The sequence below is a fragment of the Calonectris borealis genome, chromosome 1 (assembly GCF_964195595.1).
Source record: "Calonectris borealis chromosome 1, bCalBor7.hap1.2, whole genome shotgun sequence".
Classification (NCBI taxonomy): domain Eukaryota; kingdom Metazoa; phylum Chordata; class Aves; order Procellariiformes; family Procellariidae; genus Calonectris; species Calonectris borealis.
In genome coordinates, this window is record NC_134312.1 from 137,786,644 (window position 1) to 137,810,836 (window position 24,193).

A 24,193-nucleotide genomic window follows, 5' to 3' on the forward strand; every position below is an offset into this window, starting at 1 on the left:
AACATACTGGTATTTCAGTACAGCGGCTACTTCATTTCCAGACAGATCAAGTCCCTATACATATTGTTGTCTCAACAACTGCCAAAGATGAATATGCTACGACAACTACAGTTACAACATTATCAAGCCTTTATGCAAAATATTGAAAGCAAATTTCAAAGGCCGGTTTGTTTTCTGTCAATAGTTAAGACTCAGTTGTGCTTTCATAACTGAAAAACAGAAATTTTATAAAAGGTCAGGTGGTGGAAAAAAGTGATTACAAAAGGGAAAGTGGCAATCTAAGAACAAGGGAGGAAAAAAAAGGCTAAGATTAAGAACAGGATTTATATATAAAAATTTATTTAGGTGAAGTCACAAACAGTTTAATATCAATTTACAAACACTTCATGTTATGCATATTATTGAAACTATCAAGAAAGGTAAAGGAGAGCAGAAAATGGCAGCTTTTTCCTGAAACAACTAAAGGCATTCCCTTACCATCATGCGCGTTACTGGATCATAGTATTACCTTGATCATAGTCCCTAGTATGCAAGGGAAAAGGAAAAGAGAACAAAATACTGAGATGTAGAATGATTAAACCGTGAACCAGTGAATATGATTTTCATGAACACCAGACTACAAAGGTCTAGTCTGATGCTCAGGATCTTAAGTATTCTATGAGGATAAAACCAGAATAATCATTTAGGTCAATTATTATATTTGATCAAGAATTTTGTAATGCACAATTGGGCTGTAACTGATTTCTGGCAATGACAGCAATGGTTAATGCATTTTTCAGAGAAGAATGGAGAGGCGATATTGAGCCTCACAGAATAATTCTGTTGACAACCTGAGTTATTATACCAAGTGTATGATACTGTTTCAAGTCAAGTATACATTTATGTTGCAGATATTCTCAATGAAATGGTAAAAGTAACAGCTGTAACAAGACAAGTGATGATTTATTTTTTTTAAAACAAATATAGTACATAGGCTTTTGAAGTGTCCGGTTGTGATCTGCAAAGATCCAGGATTGCACACAAGTTTGCTCAAATGAGAAGGGTTAATCTGCGCATTAAATTGGCTTATACTTTCAAAGTAGTATTTTAGGGCAGGGTTCTCCTCCGGGAGACTGTTCCTGACCTCATTCAACCAATGTTCAATTTATTCACCTTCCTGAATCTTTGCCCTCTTTGGATAGTCTGTGACAAGTGCTGCGCTGCAGGAATTCCTGTTTTCCAGCAAACTGGCTTGCTCTGCAGGTTTGTAGTCCATTGTTACAATTGCTGATTGGGTAAAATGAATTTCCTACGTCTTCTCTAGCACAGCTTGCAACGCAACAGAAGCAGAGGTAAAAGAATGCACTAGAATACCAGAGCTCCACTTAAACACCAACGGAGTCAGGCTGTTGGCACCAATAAGAAATTCTGTATTTAACAAATCTGCAAATATTTAAAATCCAAAGTTAGTCAGTTTTATATATAAACTCACCCACTTAGTCTGACTGCCATCTCAACTGGCCTTCTGTTTTCACGGAGTCTGGAAAAAAAAATTGAGAATTGTCTGAAGTTAATGCAAACATAAATGTGCAGAAATCAATCTCAGCTATCCTACATATGCGCCAATTATCACACTCAGACTAAAACTAGGGTTTCTCACTTTGTTCTTTCTGTGTAAAGCACAGCTCTTCATCGGTGCCTTAGAAAGGACAGCTAGCTTCAAACACGACACTTTGTTTTCCTTGACTTTGTTTTTACTGGTTAACCTGCTGTGGAACTGCAGAACCAGAGATAACAGGCACTGCATCAAGCTGAAATTTAAGGAGCGTTTGACTGAAAGGGGAAATGAAATCCAGTCAGGCTGCCTAATGCTATCCCTTGAAATTATGAAAACAAAATCAGTTCAAACAAACAATCTGGAAGAAAAGGTCTTTGTAAAACACCTCCTCTTCCTCTTGACAGCATGAATGTGGAAAAGGTTAGGTTCTGGCCACAGCCGTAAGCCCATAAAAGGTTATTCTCTCCCATTTTAATTCTCTGATTCTTTTGCCCAAATGTGAAGTCACATCTTATTTCTCTGAAGTAGTTTTACACAACACAATTAGAGCTTGCAAGGAGCTGGGGAGGTGCGGGGGAAACCCAGAGGTCACCTCCAAGAGTGCAACATTTCCTTGTTGCTGCCTTGCCAATGACAAACTCATGCTTCATCCTAGGCCTCATCTACATTTAACAGCTGCTCAAACCATTATTTCAATTCAGGACTTTTGTCCTCTTTTAAACAGTTACAAGAGACTATGTGCTACCAATTAAAAACTGCTCTAATAATAGAAAGGCGGTTGAACCCACATTGAACAATTGCACAACTTTTACTTTTGCTTTTCATTGTGCTGCTAAAGCACTACTGTTTTTAGAAACATTAAACTTTCGGTATTTCATGAACTATTTAGTTAAAATAAACATGTTTAATTTTTCTTTACACCATTTCTGGTTGCTTCTTCCACATATGAGGGGGGGAAAAATAAAAAAAAAAATCAATGTCACTGCTAAAATTAACTGGAAAATTTCCACGAAACCAAAGGGGATCGAGACCTCTGGTGCCTCAGCAGACAACAGTGCAAAGCTTTGCACTGACAGGCCGGCTACTGTGGAAGAAGTTACAAATCTGGTTAACACGACAAGCTGAAGATCCAGTCTCGGATGAGATGAAAGCTATGAGCTACTGCCTGTCTGGTGCTCACATAAGATCCACGGCAAAACAAGAATTGAGCTGTTGTTCTTGAGAACGGAGAAATCTAAACAGAGGTATCAGAACAAGCTGCATAAATCTAGAGCATCAACCACAGGAGGCGCCAAGGCCACAAGGCCTGCACTGGGACCTGTTACACTATCCGCTGCGTGGTGTTTGCGCCCTTTCTTTATTGCACGTCAGCCCAGAGAAGTCACTTTTGACAGGTACCCAAGTCAGGACTTGGTGTGACACACCAAACATTTGCCGCAGATGCCCTGAAAAAGGGCCCTCCCTTTCCAGATTAGGCTAACAGAGTCCAACAACGCAGCCACTTCTCTGCGCTGACAATCCCGGGGCAGCAGAGCATCTGATGAGCTAGCAACAACCCTTCAGGAACACAAAGGTTCTTCCTACGGTCCTAAAAAAATTGCTTAGAAAAAAATACAGCCAATATAAGAGAATCTCCCTACCATCATTCAGCTGGCATGAAAATCAACATTAGTGGTCAGCATTTTCTGTGCTGGGGATTTGAGAGACTACAGCCACCAGTACAAGAGAAGCAGCACAACCCCTAACACAGGCAGGCAGCCCTTTGTACCAGCGGAGCTCGCTGTCACAGCTCAGGCAGCCGAGAGGGTAGATCCGCCCGCATACATCAGAGGTTACACCAATTCAGTGACACGCGATGCCTATACTGAAAGCAAAACCTTAACGTACACAAAATCTTCCCTACTTCCCCTAAACACACCCACCATCTTTTCCCACAAAACAGGCCAGAACTTGTGGATTAAAGCTACTGAGTCCCAAACCAGGTTAGATCTCCAAATCACAGTGAATTTGCAAGCTGTGGCCATTCATAGTGAAGTTTATCTTTATTCACATAATTCTTCTGGCCTCCCACAGAGCCTGCAACTACCACATGCTCCCATAGTAACTGTAGAGTCTGTACTCTTTGTCTGTACATACGCGCATCTGTATGGCTGAGAAAGTTAATTCTTTAAAGACAACTCAGGAAAAAAACCACACCTTCCTGAAGTCTTCAGGAAAATGCAATTATATACCAGGGAAGGGAATTACTGGGGTTCCTAACTACTGGTGGCCAGAGCAATAAACACTACAAACAATTATTTGCTGAGAGCGTGCTTTTTTCTCCAGCAATGCCCACACCTCCCATGGTGGCCAGCCGGACAGCCGTGTGGCCCCGGCAGGTACGGCGCCGTGCCTCGCCAACTGACGCCGTGGCCCTACAGTTAGCATGAGCGAAGGGTCAGCGCCGTGACGCGGGAGCTGCTGGTCAATTTGAGGGCACCCCAACCGCCCTCTTCTCCTCTTCCCCTCCGAGGGGACACCGTGCCCAGCCAGGGGAGCGGGGAAACGCGCCGCCGTGGCCGCCGGCCCGTCACACCTGGCTTTTCTCCTCCTGCTTGGGGCTCTGGGACGGTGGCGGCGGCGGCGGGGCTGGCGAGGCCTGCGTCTCGCCCTCAGCACGCGGCTGCCTGCTGATGAGCGACTTGAGGGGTGCCATCCACTTCATCCAGAGGTCGAGGTCGACGTCGCCCCAGGGCAGGGTGGGGTCTTTGGCCGCCCGCCGCCGAAAGTCCTCATCGTAGTTCATCCACGAGGTGCCCCCGTAGGTGGCGTGCAGCTTGCGGATGGTGTCCAGGTACTTGAACATGGCTCCGCAGCGCGCCGGGTGCTTCTCGCACAGCACGCTGGCGTACACCAGGAAGGCCGAGACCCACTGGTCCAGCGTGTCCCCCGGGCGCGGGCCGTGCTCGGGGGCCAGCTCTGTGTGGAGCAAGGAAAAGAGGTCAATGAACTCCCCCCGCCAGATCCGCTCCTTGGTGGCCTTGGCCAGCTGGTAGCCCAGCGGCCGCCGCAGCCCCACGTAGGGGGTGGCCGCCGCCTCCGCCGCCGAAGCCGCCGCCGCCTCGCCCTGCCCCGCCGCCGCGGCCGCCGCCGCCGCCGGACCCCCGGCCGCGCCGCTCGCCGCCGCCGCCGCCGCCGCCTCGGCGCAGGGGCTGGCCGCCGCCGCCGCCGCCCCCAGCGCGGCCTGCCGCTCCAGCCAGCGCGGGTTCACGTAGACGGTCCGCAGGCGCGGCGCGGCCCCCGCCGCCGCCGCCCGCCCCGAGCCCTCGGCGCCGGGCTGGAGGCGCAGCACGGCCAGAGCGGCCGGCGCGCCGGCGGGCAGGTCGCTGCCCTCCCGCCGCGGGGCCGGCTGGGCCGCCGCCGGCACCTGGAGCAGCGAGGGCGCCGCCCAGGGCGGGGAGCCGCCCCTAGGCCCGGCCGCCGCCGCCAGCGCCTCTAGGCCCGGGAGGCCGAGCCGCGAGCCGGGCGCCACCGCGCCGAGCACCCATCGGGTCTCGGCGATCCCGGCGCGGTCCCGGGGGCTCCGCGACCTCCCCTCCTCCCGGCGCCCGGCGAGGGCCGTCCCCAGCGTCAGGGGGGCCGCGGTTCCGGCCCGGCGCCGACGGCGGCTCCGCCGCCTCCCACGTGGCATCGGCGCGGCGGCTGCGGGCAGGGCGCGCGGCGGGGGGCGGGGGCTACGGCCCGGCGGGGCGGTGCCGGGGCGGGGCCTGGCGGGGCGGGGCGGGGCCTGCCTCCCCGCCCCCCGCGGCTCGGCGACCCCCGCCCGACCCCGGCCCCGGCCCCGGCCCCGGCCCCGGCCCCGGCCCGGCAAGGCTCAGCCCCGAGTGGCGTGAGCCGGGGTGGGTGAGAGCCTGCTGCTGCGCCCCGGCGTGCCGGGCGTGCGCATCTCGGCGGCGGCCGGCGGTGAGCGGGAGAGTTAAGCGGTCCCAGGGTGTCGCATAGGTGTGTACTGTTTGGCAACTTAAACGCTGGGCTTGGAGCATATAACATATATAGGTTGTATCTCTATACCTAAAAAAAAAAAAGTTTAACTATATAGTGTCTCTCTATATACATACTATATATACACACTATACATATACACTATATATATAAAAGTATATATATAGTTATATATATACTATGTAGTATATATATACATACACTATATATACAACTATATAGATATACACTGCCGTATAGTAGGTATACAGTAGCAGTCACTCATGTCATTATTATTGCTTCAGTGCAGCAAACTTTTGGAGGAGTAATGACATTCCATCACTTTTCCCTTTCAGCATAAATGAGCATCTTTTTATAGAAAATGGCTTTTTTTTTTTAAGGGTGCTATCACCCAGATTCAGCTGTCCTAGCTAAGCACTGAGTAGCCAATCTGGGCAAACACTTGCCAAGACACCTCCGGGTGTCTCAGCAACTGACCTGCAGAGTCCCGTGCCAGGTAAGAAACAGGGGAACGTGAGGACTCTACAGGAGACGCAGCCCTACGGGCAATTTCCTTCCCAGTCACGTCAAAACACTTTCTGCGTTAGCATGGCACAGCCGTACACATCTGACCAAGGTCACAGCCAAAACACACGGTGGCCTCTTCTAGAAACAGGACCAGGCCATCGCAGTACTCGGTCACCGCCTAGGTGAAGGTCAAACACCACAGGAGCCAAAGCTGGGTGCTGGGTCCCCGTCTGGACTTAAATTAGGCACCCACTCCCCAGCTGCTTCCACGAACGCTTCTGGAGCACTTTCTCCTCTGCAGAAGCAGCTGTGAACGTTGTGCTGAAATGCCTACAGATCACTTCCACTGTAATAGAGACACAAGTTCTATAAAAACGTAACAGCTCTTCCATCTTCACAGAAAAACTGGAAGAGCTAAATTTAGATATAAGTCTTTTTGTCCAAAAAATCAAATCCCAGGAATTACAAAGTTAAGAATTCTTCTGTAAGAAAAAAGTATGGTAAAGGAGTGGTTTCGCTCTTTTTTATGCTTAATAAATTCTAAAGAAATAATAAGAATAGCAAAATGCTCCTATTTTCTAATTCACGCTTATTTTCAGGGATTTGTTCAGAAGTCTGAACCAAGTAGACATTGCTTAATTCTTGAGATGAATACACTCATATTTTGATAAACAACTATTTTTTTAAAAAATGCTACCAAAATGGGTACAACTGTGATGAGCTTTTAAATATTTTTATTTTAAATTCTGTCCAGTATCTCCTTATAATTCCAGATAAATGGGGCATTAATAACACCAGAGATTGTTAAAAGAACAATAACACCATAACTTCTCTAAAACTTTCCCATGCAGCAGGCTTGCTAGTAAGTCAGGTGATACGCTTTTTACAAAATCCCTGAAAATTTTCTGAAGGTTAAGGTTTTCTTGACTTTAATCCAAAATTCATATTTGGTTAGAACCACAGAGGCATTCAAGTTGGAGGGAACCTCGAGAGGTCTCTAGTCCAACCTCCTGCTCAAAGCAGGGTAAAAACTAAACTAAGACAAGGTTGCTCAGTACATTGTCCAGTCAGGTCTTGAAAACCACCAACGATGGAGATTCCACAACCTGTTCCAGTGCTTAATAATCCTCCGTGATTTTTTTTTCCTTAGGTGCAATCCTGTTTCAGTTTATGACCACTGTCTGTCATCCACTCACTCTGCACTTCAGTACAGAGCCTGGCTCCACTGTCTTGATAACCACTGGCAGGTACTGGAAGGCTGCTATTAGGTTTCCCTTCCCCGGGCTGAACAACTCCAGCTTTCCTGGCATCTCCTCATAGGGCAAATGTTCCAGCTCCCAACTGTCTTGGTGGCCCTCCAAGGGACGGACTTGCTGAAGTTTATCAAGGTCCTCCTCAATTGGGGGCACCCAAACTAGACACAGTGTTCCAGATGAGGTCTGTTGAATGCTGTGTAAAAGGCAATAATCACTTCCCTTGGTCTACTGACTACACTTCTGTTGATGCAGCCCAGGATGCTGCTAGCCTTCATCCCTGCCAGGGCTCCCTGCTGGCTCATGTTTGGCCTATTGGCTACCAGGCCACCCGGGGTCCTTCCCACCAGAGCTGCTCCCCAGCCTGTCAGTGCCTGGCCCGTAGAAATGCAGAGAGTTAGTCCACACCAAGTGCATTTATGCTCGCTGACTTTCATAAGATCCCTGTTTTCCCACCCATCTGGCCTACCTAGGCCCCTCCGAATGGCAGCCCCGCCCTGGAGCGTGTTGACTGTACACCTTAATTTGATGTTGTCCACGAACTGGATGAGAGTGCACTCTGTATCCTCCTCCAGGCTATTGATATGGATATTAAAGAGGACAGGTCTCAAGATAGACTTCTGAAGAACTTCACTTGTAACCAGCTTCCAGGTAGAGTATGAACCATTAATCACTATGATCCAATCAGTTTTTCTCTCATCTAATTGTCTCAACAAGGAAGCTGTGGGAGACCATGCCAAAAGCCTCCTAGCCACTGCTCTCCCATCATCCATGGATCAAGGCAGGTGATCAGGTTGGTGACTGGGTCTTTTCAGTCACCTTCTTCTCCACTATATGCCCAGAAATGGTTCCCAAAAGAACTTGCTTTTGTGATTTTCCCAAAGTGAAGCTCACCAGCCTGTAGCTCCTTGGATTTTTCATGCTCTTTTTGAAGAGAGGTGCAACATTTAGCCTTTTTCAGCCATTAGGTACCTCTCCAAATCTCCATGACCTTTCAAACATAAAAAGTGGCCTTACAGTGACATCAGCCAGCTGTCTGAGCACCCTCAGGGGCATTGCAGCTGGTTCCCCACACTTGCATGGGCTGGGACTCCTCAAGAAAAGATCCCTGACTTGGTCCTTTTCCACTATTGACAGATTCTTTTCTCCTTGAGGCACAAAGTGCTGGGAGACTTTGTTGGTGAAGATCAAGGCAAAGAAGGCATTAAGTAGAATCACAGAATCATTTAGATTGGAAAAGACCTTTAAGATCTTCGAGTCCAACCATAAACCTAACACTGCCAACAGCATCACTAAACCATGTCCCTAAGTGCCACATCTACATGCCTTTTAACTATCCCCAGGGATGGTGACTCAACCACTTCCCTGGGCAGCCTGTTCTAGTGTCTGTCAACCCTTGTGGTGACGAAATTTTTCCTAATGTCCAATCTAAACCTCCCCTGGCGCAACTGGAGGCCGTTTCCTCTCATCCCATCCCTTGTTACTTGGGAGAAGAGACCAACACCCACCTCACTTCAACCTCGTTTCAGGTAGTTGTAGAGAGCGATGAGGTCTCCGCTGAGCTTCCTCTTCTCGAGACTAAACAGTCCCAGTTCCCTCAGCTGCTCCTCATAAGACTTGTGCTCTATACCCTCAGCCTTGTCTGTGTCTGTTGTCACTAAGTCACTAAGTCACCTGCTGCTTTCAGCAGAGATCCCACATCTTCCTTGTTTATTCTTTCACCGCTACTGTGGTGGTAGAAGCTGCTCTTGTTGCCCTTGACATCCTTTGCCGTTTCACCAACAGCTGAGCTTTGGCTTCCCAAGCACCATGCCTGTATGCCCAGGGAATGCTGCTATATTCCTGCTCTGTGTGCTAAGACTGAAGATATTTCAGAATAAAACTGGTGACTGGGAAGTCATAATTGTCAAATACACTCATCCCTCAAAATATTTTTGAATTCTTATCGCATTATAGATCCGTATCACTCTTGCCCACTTTCAGATATTTCAGACTTGAAAAGTTGAGGAGGGATCTTTCACGTTGCAGTAAGTCAGCTGACTGCTACATAAGGTGGTGACGGGCAGTCAGACAGAACAAAGACTAAATATCCTCACTGGGTTTAAGCTTTCACTGTAAGAACATATGACCATGCAAACTGCTAGGAAAGCCCTTCTGGCTCCAGAAGCCAGCATATCCACTGTCTATATTGGTACCCCCAGCTCCAGGGAGGACTGCCCAATTCCTTGGCTGCTACTGCAACCTTACCGGCAGCAGTTACACAAACAGCTTTGCTTCGGAAGAGAAGGGCTGATGACCAATATTGGATCAACTAGTATTGTCTCACTATTCTTCTGCATATATGGCTGCACAGCTGGTATCTTGTGGCTGGAGGTTACCGCTAAGGGACTAGGACTGACTTTTTGTTCTGTGCTTGTACAGTGCCCACCAGAGCCCCGGAGCCTAGCTGCATGGCTGGTGCTGCCAGGTCTCACAATAATGCAGTTCATAGTGATAATAAACAGCAACTTAAAAAGTAATCAGTAAGTGCTTATATTGCTGTTGCCCCCAAAAGATACAGACAGCAGCTAAGACAGGTAGTGAAGTTGTCTACACAAAGCATCTCTATACATATGCTGTATTTACTCACTGAATTGCAGCTGTGATTCTCCAGGTCTCTGTCTCATGAAAACTATACTCCAATTTTTCATGAGGGGTCTCATGGAGAAAACTAGCTGGGCAATAATAATACCTGGGCTGAAGTAGGCGGAAACAAGAATGCTTTGCTCCCACTTCATTTAGAGTAGTTACTCGTAAGCTGACCTATGCTCCTAACACTGCACTTACCTGATCGCTTCTGTCTCCTTTCACACGTTGTGTGTGCAGTGTGTAAGGACCCGAGCCTGCACTTGGAGGTTTGCCCACTGGCAGCTGGCTGTGCCCAAGAGCATCAAAGTGGGCAACGCACCTTACTGAGAATGGCAGGAACTGTTCCCTGTGGATTTTGGAGGCAGGCATGATTGTCCTCTCTGCTCCTTGTGTGATGAACTTGTTCCAGGTCTGAATTTCCCCCTCTGCCTTTTTCCTCATGTCTTGTCCCTTTATGTTCCCATGATACGTTTGTAGAGGACAAAAAAAGTGAATACTTGGAGCCACACATCTGTATAGCTGTATTGCAGATGTGTCTCTCTCAACCAAATTGCCAGCATGGGCACAGAACTACAGAAACAAACTCGGATCATTGTTTTATGCTTCAGACCTTCTTTTTAGTCTCAAGCATGAGACCTTATTGAAGGCATTAATGAGGAGGCAAAATGAAGGTTTAAACAGAAACAGCTGCAACCTTTGCTGTGGAGGAACTAGCAGGCTTTGGAATTAGGCAATAGAACAGTTTATTAAAATAAGGGGGAAAAGCTCCTTTTCAGACAAAAAAAGTGGAGAAAAAAATCCCATTTGGAAACATTACATAAAACCAGAACACCTCCCTTTGAAAGTGGATGGGCTAGTATGCTGTTTCTCTCTATAAGCCTTAAATAATGTCACAAAGGAAAGAACTGTCTACTCCCTCTATTGATGAAACTAGAAAATGCTGCCACAGAGCACTTACCTGCACGGGCTCCAGGATGCCTGGGAGCACAACGCACCCCTGCACTAGCGTTTGAGGACAAAATGCAGCATGAAGAGAAAATAACCCTTGTGTTGTGCTTGAGCGCTTTTTTCCAAAATAGCCAGTCTTTTTCTAAGGAATTTTAAGAGTTGTCTGCGATACTTTTGGGGAGATTGTGGAGCTGGTGGTTTCTCAGGTCAAAAGAAGGATGCTTAGGCCCCGGAGAATCAGTAGTGTAATGATGATTTCACCTGAGAAGGGGAGATTCAAGACTTGCACTGGAGATCTTAGCTAGTCTGTCCTTAGGTGTCTTCCACTCCCTCCATAAATAAAAGTATAGGTCTGGAAGCAAAACAGGAATTGCGTTTATGCGTTTTGCTTTTCATCTCGAAAAATGTAATGGCTGTATTCCTCACTAACAGAGCGACAGATCTGAACTCTCCCATGAAGCTAATGGTTAGCTGCAGCTTAATAAAGTTGAAACACTAAGTAAATGATGGTACGGGGCCTCCTGAAAGAACCTGACAAGCATCACGGTTGAACTGCTTCTGGTGAGGGGAGGACTCCGTGTTCCCAGCTGGGAGAGGGGGGCAGGAGTCGGATCCTGCAGCTGAGGGACTGTTTCCTCCTCTCCAGGTGGGGAAGGAGCTGCCTGGCTGGCTGCCAGCCTCCCTGTGGTATTCTTCCTCTGCTTGCGTTCTGTTCCTGCGTTTCTTTATGGTTTTGGCTTTCCCAAGTTTGTTCCTTTCTCCTGATAAAGGTTTCCTTGCCTATTCTTGGAGAGAGAGCAGAGAAAGTCTGTACAGAGGATCAAGCAAGTTTAGTTATTTGTCCCGAGGAGGCTTAGCCTCTTTGATCCCATTTCTTTTCTCTGCTGCCATGAGGTACCCAGCAGAACAGTTACAGGTCCTGGGTGACCCATGCTGCCTGTGGGACTCACGTCCACATGCCTCTGTGTGGGGTTGTTCTGCACACACTGTCAGACAGAAGCAGCAGAGTGTGCCCTCAAAGTAGGTGGTTGTTGTGGTTAAATATGTAAGACCATCTTCTCAAACTGGCACAGGATGGAAAGAGAGACTCAGGCCAAGAACATCATTGCTGGTGGAGATCTGCTGAAGCCCTACAGGCAGCCCTACAGAGGTGTGCTGTACACTGCGAGCACCCTGCCTACTGCTGTAAGTCTTCCCTGAAGGCACCAGCTCTCCCCGACACGCCCGGGCAGGATACGGGGGTCCCACCCGCAGCGGCCCAGCGCTCACACGCGGACGCCGGCGGGCGGGCGACGCGGCGCTGGACTCGGCAGGGTCAGGCCGGGGCTTTCCCCGGCTGCGCCTCCGGAACGATCTCTCCGAAAAATAACTGTCCCTCGCTGCTCGAGTCCTCCCCAAAACGCAACCGCACGGTGCCAGCGCGGCCGCAGCGCCCCGTCGGGGCCGCCCGGGGCAGCGCCCAGAGCCGCGGCCCCGCTGTCCGCGCAGCCCGGCGGGGCTGCCGGCCGCCGCGCCCCCGACGTGGGCTCCCCGCGGCGGCGCTCGGCTGCGGGCGACACCGGGACCGGCTCTCCCCGCTCGGGGGGAGGCAGGCGGGCCCTGCCAGCCGGGGACCCGACGGGATGGGGGTGCGGCGAGCGGCTCCCGTGCGCATCGCGGCCGAGGGGGGAGTGACTCTGGCAGGCTGCGGCGAGCCGAGATAAAAGCTCCGCTGCTGCCTCCTTCCCTCCCCTTTTCTCTCGTAACTTTTTTTTTTTTTTCCCTTTCCCTGCCTCTCCCTCCCAGCAAAGTGACCGCGGCAGCGGCGGCAGCCCCGGAGCAGCCCCAGCGCCGGACGCCGCCATGAGCCCCCCGGTGCCGCCGTCGGGCCGCGCCGCCGGGGGCTGAGCCCGGGCGCGGGGGGCGCCCCGGGAGCCGCGCCGCTCCGCGCCGCCGCGGCGGGGGCCGGAGGCAGAGGCGGCGAGAGCCCAGGACCCCCGGCCACCCCCGCCGTGCCCGGGGTGGCGGCCCGCCGCGATGTCGGCGCAGAGCCTGCTGAGCAGCGTCTTCTCCTGCTCCTCCCCGGCCGCCGCCGCCCCCGCCGCCGCCAAGAGCCTCTCCAAGCGGAGGCTCCGCCAGACGCGCAGCCTCGACCCCGCCATCATTGGCGGCGGCCGGGAGGACGGCGAGGGCGCGGGCCGGGCGCCGCGGGCGCGGGCCGCCGGCAGCCCCCCGGGGGAGCGCCGCGGTCCTCGGGGCGCCCTGCCGCCCCCCGGCGCCTCCTTCTCCACCCCCAGCACCCCGCTGGAGCGGTCCCCGCCGGGGAGCGCCCTCTTCGACGAGGAGAGCCCCCGCGGGAAGCGGAGCCCCGGCTGGGAGCTGCCCTTCCTGGCGCGCACCCCCTCGGCCTCGGCGCTGAGCGGCCCCGCCGGTCCCGCCAACAGCATCTTCTCCTCGCCCCGGCGCTGGCTGCAGCAGAGGAAGGGGCAGCCCTCGCCGCCCGGGCCTCGCCCCGCCGCCTACGTCGTGTGGAAATCCGAGGTAAGCCCGCCCGCCCCCCAGGGACGGGCACCCGCCGCGCCGCCCTCGCCCCCGCCGTGCGCCGCCGCCGCCCAGCGCGCCCCGGCGGGCCGGCCCCGCGGAGCCCCGCAGCTGCTGGTCCCCGGGACGGGGCGGCCCCGCCGGGGCGCCGCCTGCGCCCCCCCTCGGCAGTGAGTGCGCGGCGCGGCCCCGCGCGTGTCCGCGGGAGGGCCGGCCACGGCCCCAGGCCGTGGCTGCCGTGCCGTCGAGGCCGCCGCGGGAAACGGGCGGGGGTGTTAGCGCCGGGCGCGGGGATCCGCGGCGTTGGCGGGACGGACGGCGGCGTTTGATGTTCCCTCGACGGGCTCCGTATATAGTTGTCCCGGGCATGTAAAACCTTCCCCTCCCAGTTTCACACCTCGTAAACCGAAGTATGCAATGGCTTCTAACAAGATAGACAAATTATTTTCAATGTGCACACCCAGTGATCTGAGATTTATTTGACAACGCACATGTGTCAAAACCACATGAGGAGCGATCGTATTCCAAGACAAATCCAACTTTGCAATGCAAATATTTATTCGTTGAACTTGGATGTCATCGATGTTGGGCTGCAGATATCATACCATCTGGACGACTGTATGCAAAGAATGTGGCATTGTTTCTTGCTAGCGATTGCTCAGCAAGTTGGTTATGCACAGCCCTTTGGAGCGGGAGAAGAAGAAATTTTTTGCTTGAAGAAATTCTCCGTCCTGTTTGTGGTGTTTAGGTTTCCCGCTTAACTGTTTAGTAGTGTCTGCTGGAGCTTTTGGGTTGGGGTCAGAAGGCAGCCTTTTCATTTTATTGCCATTTCCATTTCAGATGTACTTATTATAAATAGCCAGTACTAATTAGATCTACCAACAAAACAGCCCCGTTGTCTCAGGGGAATGCAGAAGTCCTTGAAAAATCATTACCTTACAGAGCGACCTGGGATCCAAAGCCAAACTAGGCACCATCACGGCACAAGATTACCAAAAGTAGTTTTTAAGGGCAAGGGCTGCCTCTCATCCCAAATGAGCCCCCCCGTGTCCTCCTGCTAGCTTGGGGTGTAGAAGCTGTCATCATCTGCCAGTTGGGATGGAGCGTCAGCACCTGGATGGTGACTTCAGGCATGGTCCTGGCTCATGTTGGAAGAGGCAGCGAAGATTTTTAGCAGTTTTTCGAAAATGGGTTATTATTAAGTCTTGTGATCAGAAGTTACTCTCAGCAATGTTTCATCTTGATGCTTGAATTTTAAGATAGTTAAAGATTCATTATCCAAAGAACTTTGTGGGAGTTGCAATGTTGGTGGCAAAAAACTTCCAGTGAGACAGTGGGTAATGACCTTTAGATGCTCCACTAATTAAGGGTAAGTTGGCTGCTTATCCACTACGATTTGATAAGGAACATCAAGAAATATAAGATACATAAGATTTCCTGTGCAGTTTCCTGACTGAGTCCAAGACTCAGAATGTGGTCTCTGATCTGCAAACGTAAGCGCGTCTCCCTGTTTTCACTGAATCCACACGAAGGTGTTGGACGCTTGGGGCACGTAAGGGTTAGTGTCCCTGGCATTTTTTGCAGGTCTGTATGTTGTCAAACCACGTAGCACAGCACACCTTCAGACTGTTCAAAGGTACAATTATTTTTCCTACTTCGGTGTGTATCTAGCATTTTTAAAGAGTCAAACCTTTTTTTTTGGAGGGGAGGGGTTATATTACTAATAACATGATTAAGTTAAATTGTGATGTAATTTAACGTTAAATTTGATTCAGTGCAGTTTCGTGTGATGTTACAGTGCTGTTCTCTGACAAATTGTTGTTTACTTGGCATTTGAACCTGGGTAAGTGTCTTTTATACATTCAAGAAATGGGTGTTTACACTAACAAAGTGCGGTCTTGTGTTTCGGAGGCATATTTTCTGTTGGTGAGGCCTGATTTTTAGAGTAACTGGTACATATGTGTAAGTGTAGTTTAAAAAAAAAAAAATCACCTTTGCGTCAGAAAAAAAACCCCAACATCCGATTCGGCTGTAAGAGAACGATTTTGGGAATGTCTGAGCCCAGTGCTGTCAGGACGAGCGAGTATTCGCGTCTCTGTGCCGGGTCGTCCCCGTGTCCGGGCTGGGCAGGGTGGCCGAGCCACCCCTCTCCAGGAGTCTTCAGTTGGGCACAAGTGTCATGGCAGTCATCGTCCCAGCAGTCACGGTGGCGGGGCTGCGATGTAGGAGCAGGCTGTGCTGCACCTGACAGGCGGGCTGCCGCAGCGGGTCAACATCGTCACTGTGAATTTGTGGCATTGTACCTCGGTTGACATACAGCCCGATACCTGCTGGTTTCAGAGTTTCTATTTGCAAGGCGTTATACAAATATTATCTTAGTTATAACTATCAGCAATGACATGTATAAATGGTTTTAATCTATATTTTAAATGAAACTGCACCTATATAATTTTGATCATATTCCCCCTCTTTTTGCAGGCATGCATCCTCATGTTTCTTCAGTTTGGTTTTATGATAAAACAGCATTGTTCATAAAGGATTTAGTGGCTTGCTTCCTATTTAGTCTTTATGGGAAAAGACTTGTTCAGTTTTTAGGAAGTGAAGGATGCTCTGTCTCTGGGGCTTCGTCCTAGCTGTGGCAAAGCAAGTGTGCTTGAGGAGGTGAAAAAAACACATTTTACTGGGTGAAAAGGAAATAACTATTTATAATACTGTAACTTTAAAAGATCCCATTATCGAAATTATTGTATTCTCAATAGGAAATCTGTCATTCAGTTTTTTCCAACTTGAAAAATGAAGTACATCATGACAATGATTTTACTCAGCTGTAAAAGACAACTGAATAGATGACTGCAAGCCAAAAATGAGCATGGAAGGTTTTGGTCTGAGTATTTAAAAATTCCCATGGGGAATAAAAGAGATATTAATTACAAAACCTGTTTTCTTTACCTTCATTCCAACATCTTCAGTATAATTCCCACTTTTTGGGAAATTTCTCTAAAGCCACTGTGCAAGCAACAGGGTTATGCACTAAAAATAATATTTTACGAGATATCGATGGGAATTATTTTCTCCCCCCCTACCTAATCTCTAAAGCGGTAAAGAGAAGTAAAAACACAATGGAGATTTTCTCTTCAGAACCTCCCAAAATAATAACCTCTGAGCAGGACCTCCTTCACCTGCCCCAGGCTGGATCTGTGCGGTGGGGTGGCGTCTGGAGGGCTGTGGTGAAGGTGACGCGGTTTGCAGCTCGGGCGGGTGTGCGAATCCCGCCCTCGGGCAGCCGGGGGCTTCAGGGCTGCGGGGGTAGGAGCACCTGGCCCGGCTCCGTTCACATCTTAAAGCCTGCACCCAGCCCTCCCTTACCAGCCGAGCTGCCATTTCTGTATATGAGGCCAAAACGTCCGTAATAGCTTTGATATGAGGCCAGGAGAAGGACGGATTGTTTGTTTTACCTTTTTTTTTTATTGTAGTTCTTTGACTTCAGCATTTTCTACCACAACCCTGCCTACTGGCCTAGGGATGGAAAGGTTGCTGCTCAGTTCACGCAGCCATTCATAAATAATGTTTAATGGAATGCCAGAGTGCACGGGGGATTTCCAGTTTGAGCAGCAGGTCACACCTAAAGGCTTTACGCAGAGAAAGGTGTTAGGCCTATATTCTTGGATCCAGATATTTGGATGTGAAGCATCATGTGACAGAGGTGCCTCTTACTCCCGGGTGATCTCGCTCTTCTTCATTGACATGTAATTTTATTCACAAGAATATTTTACAATTGTAAAGATTATTTTTAGTAGAGCTTTACTTCGCTGACAAGCGTTCTTTCCCCTTTCTATTATCTGCTCATGTATAAGCTGCCTAAATAAAAAACCTGTTCCTGGATCTGTGGAAATCAGTGACAACATTTCCAGTGGTTTCAGCGGGGCAAATCTGAGGGGGATTTTTAACAAGGGAAAAAAAGCATTCATCCTCAATTCCCGTCAGATCTCAGCTGTCCATTAAAGCCATTTTCATTAAAGACAATTCACTTTCACTTACAAAATTAAGTCTGTTATGACTATTATGCTTTCATTAAGTGTTTCATAAGGTCGAGTGACTCTCTAAGTAAACGAAATATCATGGAAAAAGGTGGTAAAAATATGTAGAGATACATTAATGCCTTGATTCTGCCAACGTTTATGCTTAAGTACGTGAGTAGTCCTGTACAAGTTAAGGATGCTTACCGTGACTGACTGGAATACGTTTGCCAGCTGGAAAGTCCAAAATAGCTCAAAATTAATAGATCTGTGTGAAGTCTCAAGTTGTGTTAATTCTTCTGCTTATTTTTCTGTCCTAAAGATGGCAATGGAAAACCACAGCATGTGTATAACAAATATGGCAAATCATGTGAATGTATCTGAGTAATCTCTTTGTTATGATAAACCAAATCTACACACTTAAACTTATATGGCCTGATTATTTTGCTATCATACTCTGTGTGTTACTGCCTAAGGAAACTTTAACATCACCAGCTAATATGCTCTTTTTGGGGAGAGCTTTTTTTAAAGTAAGGTAGCATAACATCTCAGCCTTCCTGCTTGCGTGCCTGGCCGCCGGGAAGCAAGGAGGCACCATCGTGAGTTTGCAACTTGCTCCTCAGGGTCTTGAGGTTGCTGCGGGTAGTTGGCTCAGCCCTTCCTCACTTCTTCCTCCTCCTCGCGCAGCCTGCGATCGACCTTCCTACTCGCCCAGGGAGGCTTTCTGTTAAGCACAATGGGGTGAGGGGTTTCCCACGGTGCGAGAGGGAAGGTCACCCTGGTTCCTCACCAGGTTTTGGGGGAGAAGCCAGGAGTCGTCCCAGTGTGTCCTGAGCTGCCGGCCGGCCAAGCTGTGGTTAGCTGCAGGGATGTTGGAGATGCTCATCTGCAATAGCAGAACAACATTAGTTTAGCTAAATTATTTTAAAATTTTTGTTTGAGTCATATGGAGTGATAATTTAGGGCACGGCTGTCGGAAGTAGCGAATGCTCACAACACCAGTTTCAGCTAATAGTTGCCTTGGGAGGTCAGCTTCTGTAAATTCACTTGCTTGTTACTTTAAGAGTTTAAATCGATTGGGAAGGCGGTCTCAGATTCCCTCTTTCCGTATCTCCTTGCTTGCCAAAGTTTCCCCCTGAGCATCACTGTTTTTTGCAAATTTTAACCCCATTTTTCCAAGTTGCTGTGAGTGGCTAGCTTACTTCTTTCTGCTTTTTTACAGCCAGTGCTTGCTTGAAAACTATGCTGATGGAAGGACATACATCAAAAATACTTTCAGAGATAAAGGGTAAAGCAAAATTCTTAAAAATTGGGCAAACCAAGAGGTCACATTCCCATATGGATATATATCTTTGGGTGCTTCAAATGAATATTTTTCTTTGAGGTTAGTGGGACAAGTTGTTTTGGAGAGAGAAAGGACTGATCACATAATCAAGTTTGCAGGAGCAGAACCTATTCATTATAAATTTAGAGGAGGGAGAGCTTTTCTTATTTTTCCTTCCTCTAGTCAACTCGTGAACAATGATTGATGCATATTCTGAAATTCGTCTGTAGATTACCTACAGAAACCTTCTGTAGGTTACCTACAGAAAAGAGAGAAAGAAGGCAGTTTTCTCCTATTCATTAGGACACATGAAGAAAACGTGAAATAGAAGTATATATACTGCATCACTTTCAAAAGATCTAGGATGAGATACTTAAGTGAAGACACCCTTTCCCCAGTTTTCACTAGGCATTGCACTTGAAGTGGTGTTGATGTGGCAGCACGTTTGTCAAACCGGGTGTTAAGCTGAAGCTTTTGAGGTGTAAGAACAAGGCTGCTGCAGTTGGAAGGCTCTACCATTGAAGGCTGCAATAGTTCACATCGTCTAAAAGTCAGTACTCCCCAATAAACTAATTTAACACTATACATGCAAATATTTTAATGGAATACATCCTCAACATTTAGTCTCTTGTGACAATGTCATATTTATTGCTCTCCAGTTGCCACAGTCTTACAGGCTTTATCTTCACGGAGCTCTTGGCCTCGTGTTTTTGACTTCATTGCTTCTGCCTGTGTTTATTGTGTGGCTTGTTATGATGAGATGCTCTAGAATTGTTTCCCCATCAGATGGAAGATTGGTCCGCCTTTGGGAAGGAGTCACAGGGAATGTATTAAATTGCCATCAGCACTAGCTGATCTTTTTGCCATAATGATCTGTGGAGAGTGATACTCCTGTAGCTGAAGTTAGATGTGAGCTCACTGTTATACTTATCCTTAAGCACCTTGATACAGACATTTTTCTGTGTGGATGGAAGACAGGTTTGAACGTATTCCCGTGCAGAGCCCTGAGTAACTCTCCAGGAAGCAAAATGGGAGTCTAGCATGTTTAAATGGCTTTTTGTCACCTTGTTTTTTTGGTCTTCCTCCAAACATTTAAAAAACTGGACACTCCCCCATCCCCAGAATTGCTAACTTGCAGTTTTCCCTTTGACGGGAACTTTTTAATGAGATGTAGGAGAACTGTATTTTGGAAGGTTTTTGTTTTTTAAAGTAAAAAACTTTGTGTGCTGATATTTACCGCTGAACTGTTCTGCTTTATTTTCTTCCATAAGATACCCTAAAACACTAGACACACAGATTAGTTTCAGCCTAAGTCCATCCCATTCAATGCTGTAAGAGTTCTGTAATTGCAAAATTTGGTGGGCAGAAATGTTGTGGGTCTCGTATGAAGAGGAATGCCATTAAAAGTAACTAAATATATTCAATATTTCTGAATTTGGCAAATGCACTCTTCCCATTCCCAACTAAATTACGTCTGAAGACATTTGGTGAAAATATGGGAGTTGACAGCTAGGACAGACAGAATTCTCCCCGAGTGTGCATTGCTTAAATAATGGGAAAGGAACTTGTGAAAATAATAGAAGTGAGACTGAAAAGTAATTTTGAGCAGCCTCTAAAATATCAACCCAGACTGCTGTCTTGACTTCATGTTGGAGTTGCGGCCCATTTAGCTTTGCAGACTCTCTTGTATGACAAGAACTGCGGCTGTGACAGTTTGCAGGTGGAGAACTTTTCAGGAGTCTCTCTTCACTCTTCTGTGGTGTTGTGGCTGTATAAGCATATAGGTATTAAGCACTTTTTCTTTTTCTTTTTTTCCTTCCAGATGTAAATATCATAATGGAAACCAGCAGGGAGTTCTGAGCAAGTAGGGCTGAACGCTCATGCTGGTATAGTAGTAGCTAGATCGTACCAGTGTCAGAGTTGCAGACTTGAAATCTTAACATAAAAAGGTAATGAAAATTAAGGTTATAACGACAATACTATCTTAGTCTCATTAAACATGATATAATGCTGCTCATATTTCATTTTCTGGCTATGTGGCATAGTATTTGAGAACGTAAGGGTCACTGGAAGTAAGCTGATGTTTTAAAACACAGCTTTTGTACACCCTAGGTTACACCGGTTTTTAACTGAACCGGGTGTCTGGACCAGGTGGGAGAAGAGGCCAAATATTCCATTCAGCTTACGGAAACTGGAAGGGGGGCAATAAGGAGGTAAGGGCAAGATTCAGACTTCCTTGGAATTCGACATTGCGACTCATCATCCAATTTTGCAAGGTATTGAGCTCTCAGACTTCAATCTGACACAGTACTGAAGTGTGTGCTTTACTTTTGGCGGGAGAATACTACTAGTCAAAACGTAGTATCAGGTAGGAAGCAAAGCCTTTAGTTATGATTCGGTCCTAGGAATTTTACTTACGTCACCTCTCTTTAAAACTTTTGTATCTATTGTTTTGTGCAGATTTTTAAGCTGTGTTTGTTCAAAACAATTTCTATTATTTTTTATCTATTCTTATCCTGTAGCAATAATACATACAATGGAAATGTATGTGCAGGCTTTCTGGTTGAGTTTCAGCTTTTCCTAGATATGTACAGACTGGCTATTTCAAGTTACACATCTGTTCCACTCCGGTTGTCAGCAAGGAGTTATTAAATCCCTGGGAAAGCTAAGAGTGTTTTTGAAGGATTTGATGAGCTTCCAGTGCTTGACGCTCACCACATTGTCATACTGGAACCAGATGTTGGGTACCACATGTTCGTGTTTTTGGAGCTAAGTAGGTTAGGTACTGTGTCTCTCGCCTGTAAATACAAACACCAGTTTCCTACCCTAAAGCTCTTATCCCTAGGTCACCATCCTCACAATCCTGGCTCTGAGAACAGTTTGCATCAGCCTCTCAAGTTGTGAAACCAGAACTGTCTTTTCTGGATCTTCGTACTTGCTCTCTTCTGTATCCTCTCAAAGCAAAGACCTTCTGATTTATGGTATTTCTCCATGAGGACTCTTTGACAGCATGAGGTCGAAAAGAGATTTTTGAGCATTGCGCTTAGTGAGGATGCACATGAGCACTCAGTCCCATGCAGAAACTTCTCCTGTGGCTGCTGAGAACCTGCTGGGACTTTTGGGTAGATCTTGTTTTTCTCCCTTCTCCCCTGTTCATTTATGTGTTCCTCTTCCATGCACTCGGGCCTTTTCAGGTTGGGCTTGTCTTTTATCCATTTCCAGTTGTCCTCCATACCAAACATTAAAAAGGAAGATAATGCATCTTTTTCTTGCTTTCATCACCTGAAGTTCATACTAAAAAAAAGCTGCTTTACTGTAGCTGTAGCCTATTATTTGGATTGGCCAAGTCAAATGTTAATGATTCCTTTTTTCTCATAAATGGTTTGTCTCCTAAATGGACAGAATGGGTTTCAGCAAAGTACAGACTATGATACAGACTTTGTTAACAAATGAAATATTCATTTTTTTATAGTGTGATTAAGACTACTTTTGCACTGCCTCGGAGTTATGCTTCTCCAAAGCAACTGGCTTCCTGGAGTTGATTTTCAGTGATGAGACTCTACCTCCACTGAACATCTATAACTGATTTTGTAAGAGGAAGACTAATACAATTTTTCCATTGCTATTTTCAGGTTTTATTTTCTTTATCCCTTTGATTTCTGCCACTGTTGTAATACGGCAAGATAGTTTTTGAGCACAGTCTTTTTCTTTTTTCTCTAAAGGGTAATTTCAGTTGAGTTGCACCCTACTGAGAGTAATGTGGTGAGAAACCAGTTGGCAGTGCTCTGTTCAGTTTTCATTTGCCTCTCTCTCTAAAAGTCTAAAAATATTCCTCCTACAGGAAATGTTTTTCATTCTGTTATGTCTTTTGCTTCCCGTAGGAGGTATTTCTTTTAATTTATTGAATAAACCTTTCTGCATTGTATTCCCATAAGAGTTTAGGCACAATAGAGTCTTTGGGCAAACTGACCAAGAGATCTCACCATCTTCTCTTTTTAGAAGATACGCAATTGTTTCTTTATACAGTGCCGTCAAGCTCTTGGGACAAGCTGACACTTACGTGCAATGGGAGAATTTGAAGCTAAAGAACGCGGATGAACACATCTGCTATAACTTCTCAAATTTTGTTGTTTTGATCGTACGTATCATATTTATCCTTCTTCAATCATAAAGAAATCCCTCTTCTCTTTCCCTTGCCCTCGATTTTAAAAGGATTCTGGGCAATATTTTGATCTCAATCTCATTACGGCTGTTTCTTTTGTAAGTGTATGTGTATCTAGGAAGGCTAAATCCTTGTAACATCCTAGTTGGAAGTCAACTATGTTTAGCTGTTAATTTAATGTGGATGACAGGGCAGGCTGTTACTTGAAAGGGGTGGTGGGGAAAGAGAGACTGGGATAGATTACATTTTCATGCTCCAAAATAAGACCCTATCTACTCTATCCTAAATTAGAACAGTATGGCTGAGTTTTCTTGTGGCTATTTCATAACATTCCTGCTGACAAAATATGGTGTGCCTTTTGCTTGTTGCTTCACTACTGTTTCTCAAGCATGTGTTCGTGTCTCTGCATCTAGTGACAGCTCTTGTAGCAGCACGCCATGGGGACACGTCTCATACGTCTTTAGAAGGGCACAGCGTATTCGCAAACTATATACAAAATGGACTGTGCTGGAGGGCAGGTACCAAACCATAGCCAGCTGGGAGAATTAGGAGGCGAAATTACTTAGATAAACACAATTAGAAGTTTTAGGTTTTTTCAGGGATAATGTGCCTTAATTCTGTATTCACTTAAAGCATGTGATGTAATTAGCAGTCAACCTGTGTGGAAGGTTTTAAAGTAACTTTTTACTGGAATAATTAGTAAGATTTATACTGGTACATTTGCATATTTGAAAAATCTCTGGTACACTGTCCAAAATGCTTCTTGTCCCTTTTCCTCTGCTTGAGGTCTGAGCAAATACCATTTCCACACTCCGTCACGGCTCAGATAAAGACCTTTCTATTTCATAAACCTCTCCTCAACAGAGGCAGAGCAAAGGTAACAGATGAACATACTTTTCTTTCTTGAACTATGTAACAGAGCTTCCCGCCTTTTTTTTTTTAGCCCAAATGCGGCTAAATTACACCATCTCACATGCATCAGAGGAAAACTAGTTAGGTAAGTTAGTGAGTGGTGGAAGGTACGTAACGTGCAGAACAAGATGCCTGCACACTGTGTTGTATGAGCAAAAAGGTAACTGGCAGGCCAAGGGAAGTGACGTGGCCCTTGTGAGTCCACATCTTCTGCAAGGGAGATGCTGGCATACCGGAGCAAGCGGAGTGGAGGGCCATCAAGGCAGTTAGGGGATGAGAGGGCTTAATGCACAAGGAAAGGCTGAGAGTTGTTTCAGCCTGGAGAAGAATAAGAGGGGATGTAATTACACTTTTACTACCTAGTTGGGGGCTAAGGAGAAGACGGAGCTGGGTGTTCTCAGAGTT

General features: G+C 47.3%; 2 protein-coding genes across 2 annotated transcripts in view; one reads left to right on the forward strand and one right to left on the reverse strand.

Annotated features, from left to right (window-relative positions):
- Positions 1-322: 322 nt before the first annotated feature.
- On the reverse strand, positions 323-5,207 carry LOC142077674 (uncharacterized). The gene is made up of 4 exons (XM_075139662.1): positions 4,734-5,207; positions 4,113-4,643; positions 1,472-1,519; positions 323-1,385 (listed from the first exon to the last, which is right to left on the reverse strand). The coding sequence occupies exons 1-3, from the start codon at positions 5,205-5,207 to the stop codon at positions 1,511-1,513; spliced, it is 1,014 nt and encodes a 337-aa protein (XP_074995763.1). The 3' UTR covers positions 323-1,385; positions 1,472-1,510.
- A 7,170-nt stretch (positions 5,208-12,377) lies between these two features.
- Positions 12,378-24,193, forward strand: part of ARHGAP6 (Rho GTPase activating protein 6) — a 335,923-nt gene continuing 324,107 nt past the window's right edge. Inside the window, exon 1 of the mRNA XM_075176314.1 lies at positions 12,378-13,374. Within this exon, the coding sequence (XP_075032415.1) occupies positions 12,871-13,374 (504 nt within the window). The 5' untranslated portion in view covers positions 12,378-12,870. The remainder of the gene's footprint in view (positions 13,375-24,193) is intronic.

Bases quoted from the DNA above. Each gene is read 5' to 3' on its own strand.
- LOC142077674 (XM_075139662.1), bottom strand. From the start codon at position 5,207: ATGCCACGTGGGAGGCGGCGGAGCCGCCGTCGGCGCCGGGCCGGAACC. The intron at 4,644-4,733 runs GCCAGCCCCTGC...GCGGCGGGGCAG, and splicing joins TGGGGGCGGCGGCGGCGGCG to GGCGAGGCGGCGGCGGCTTC.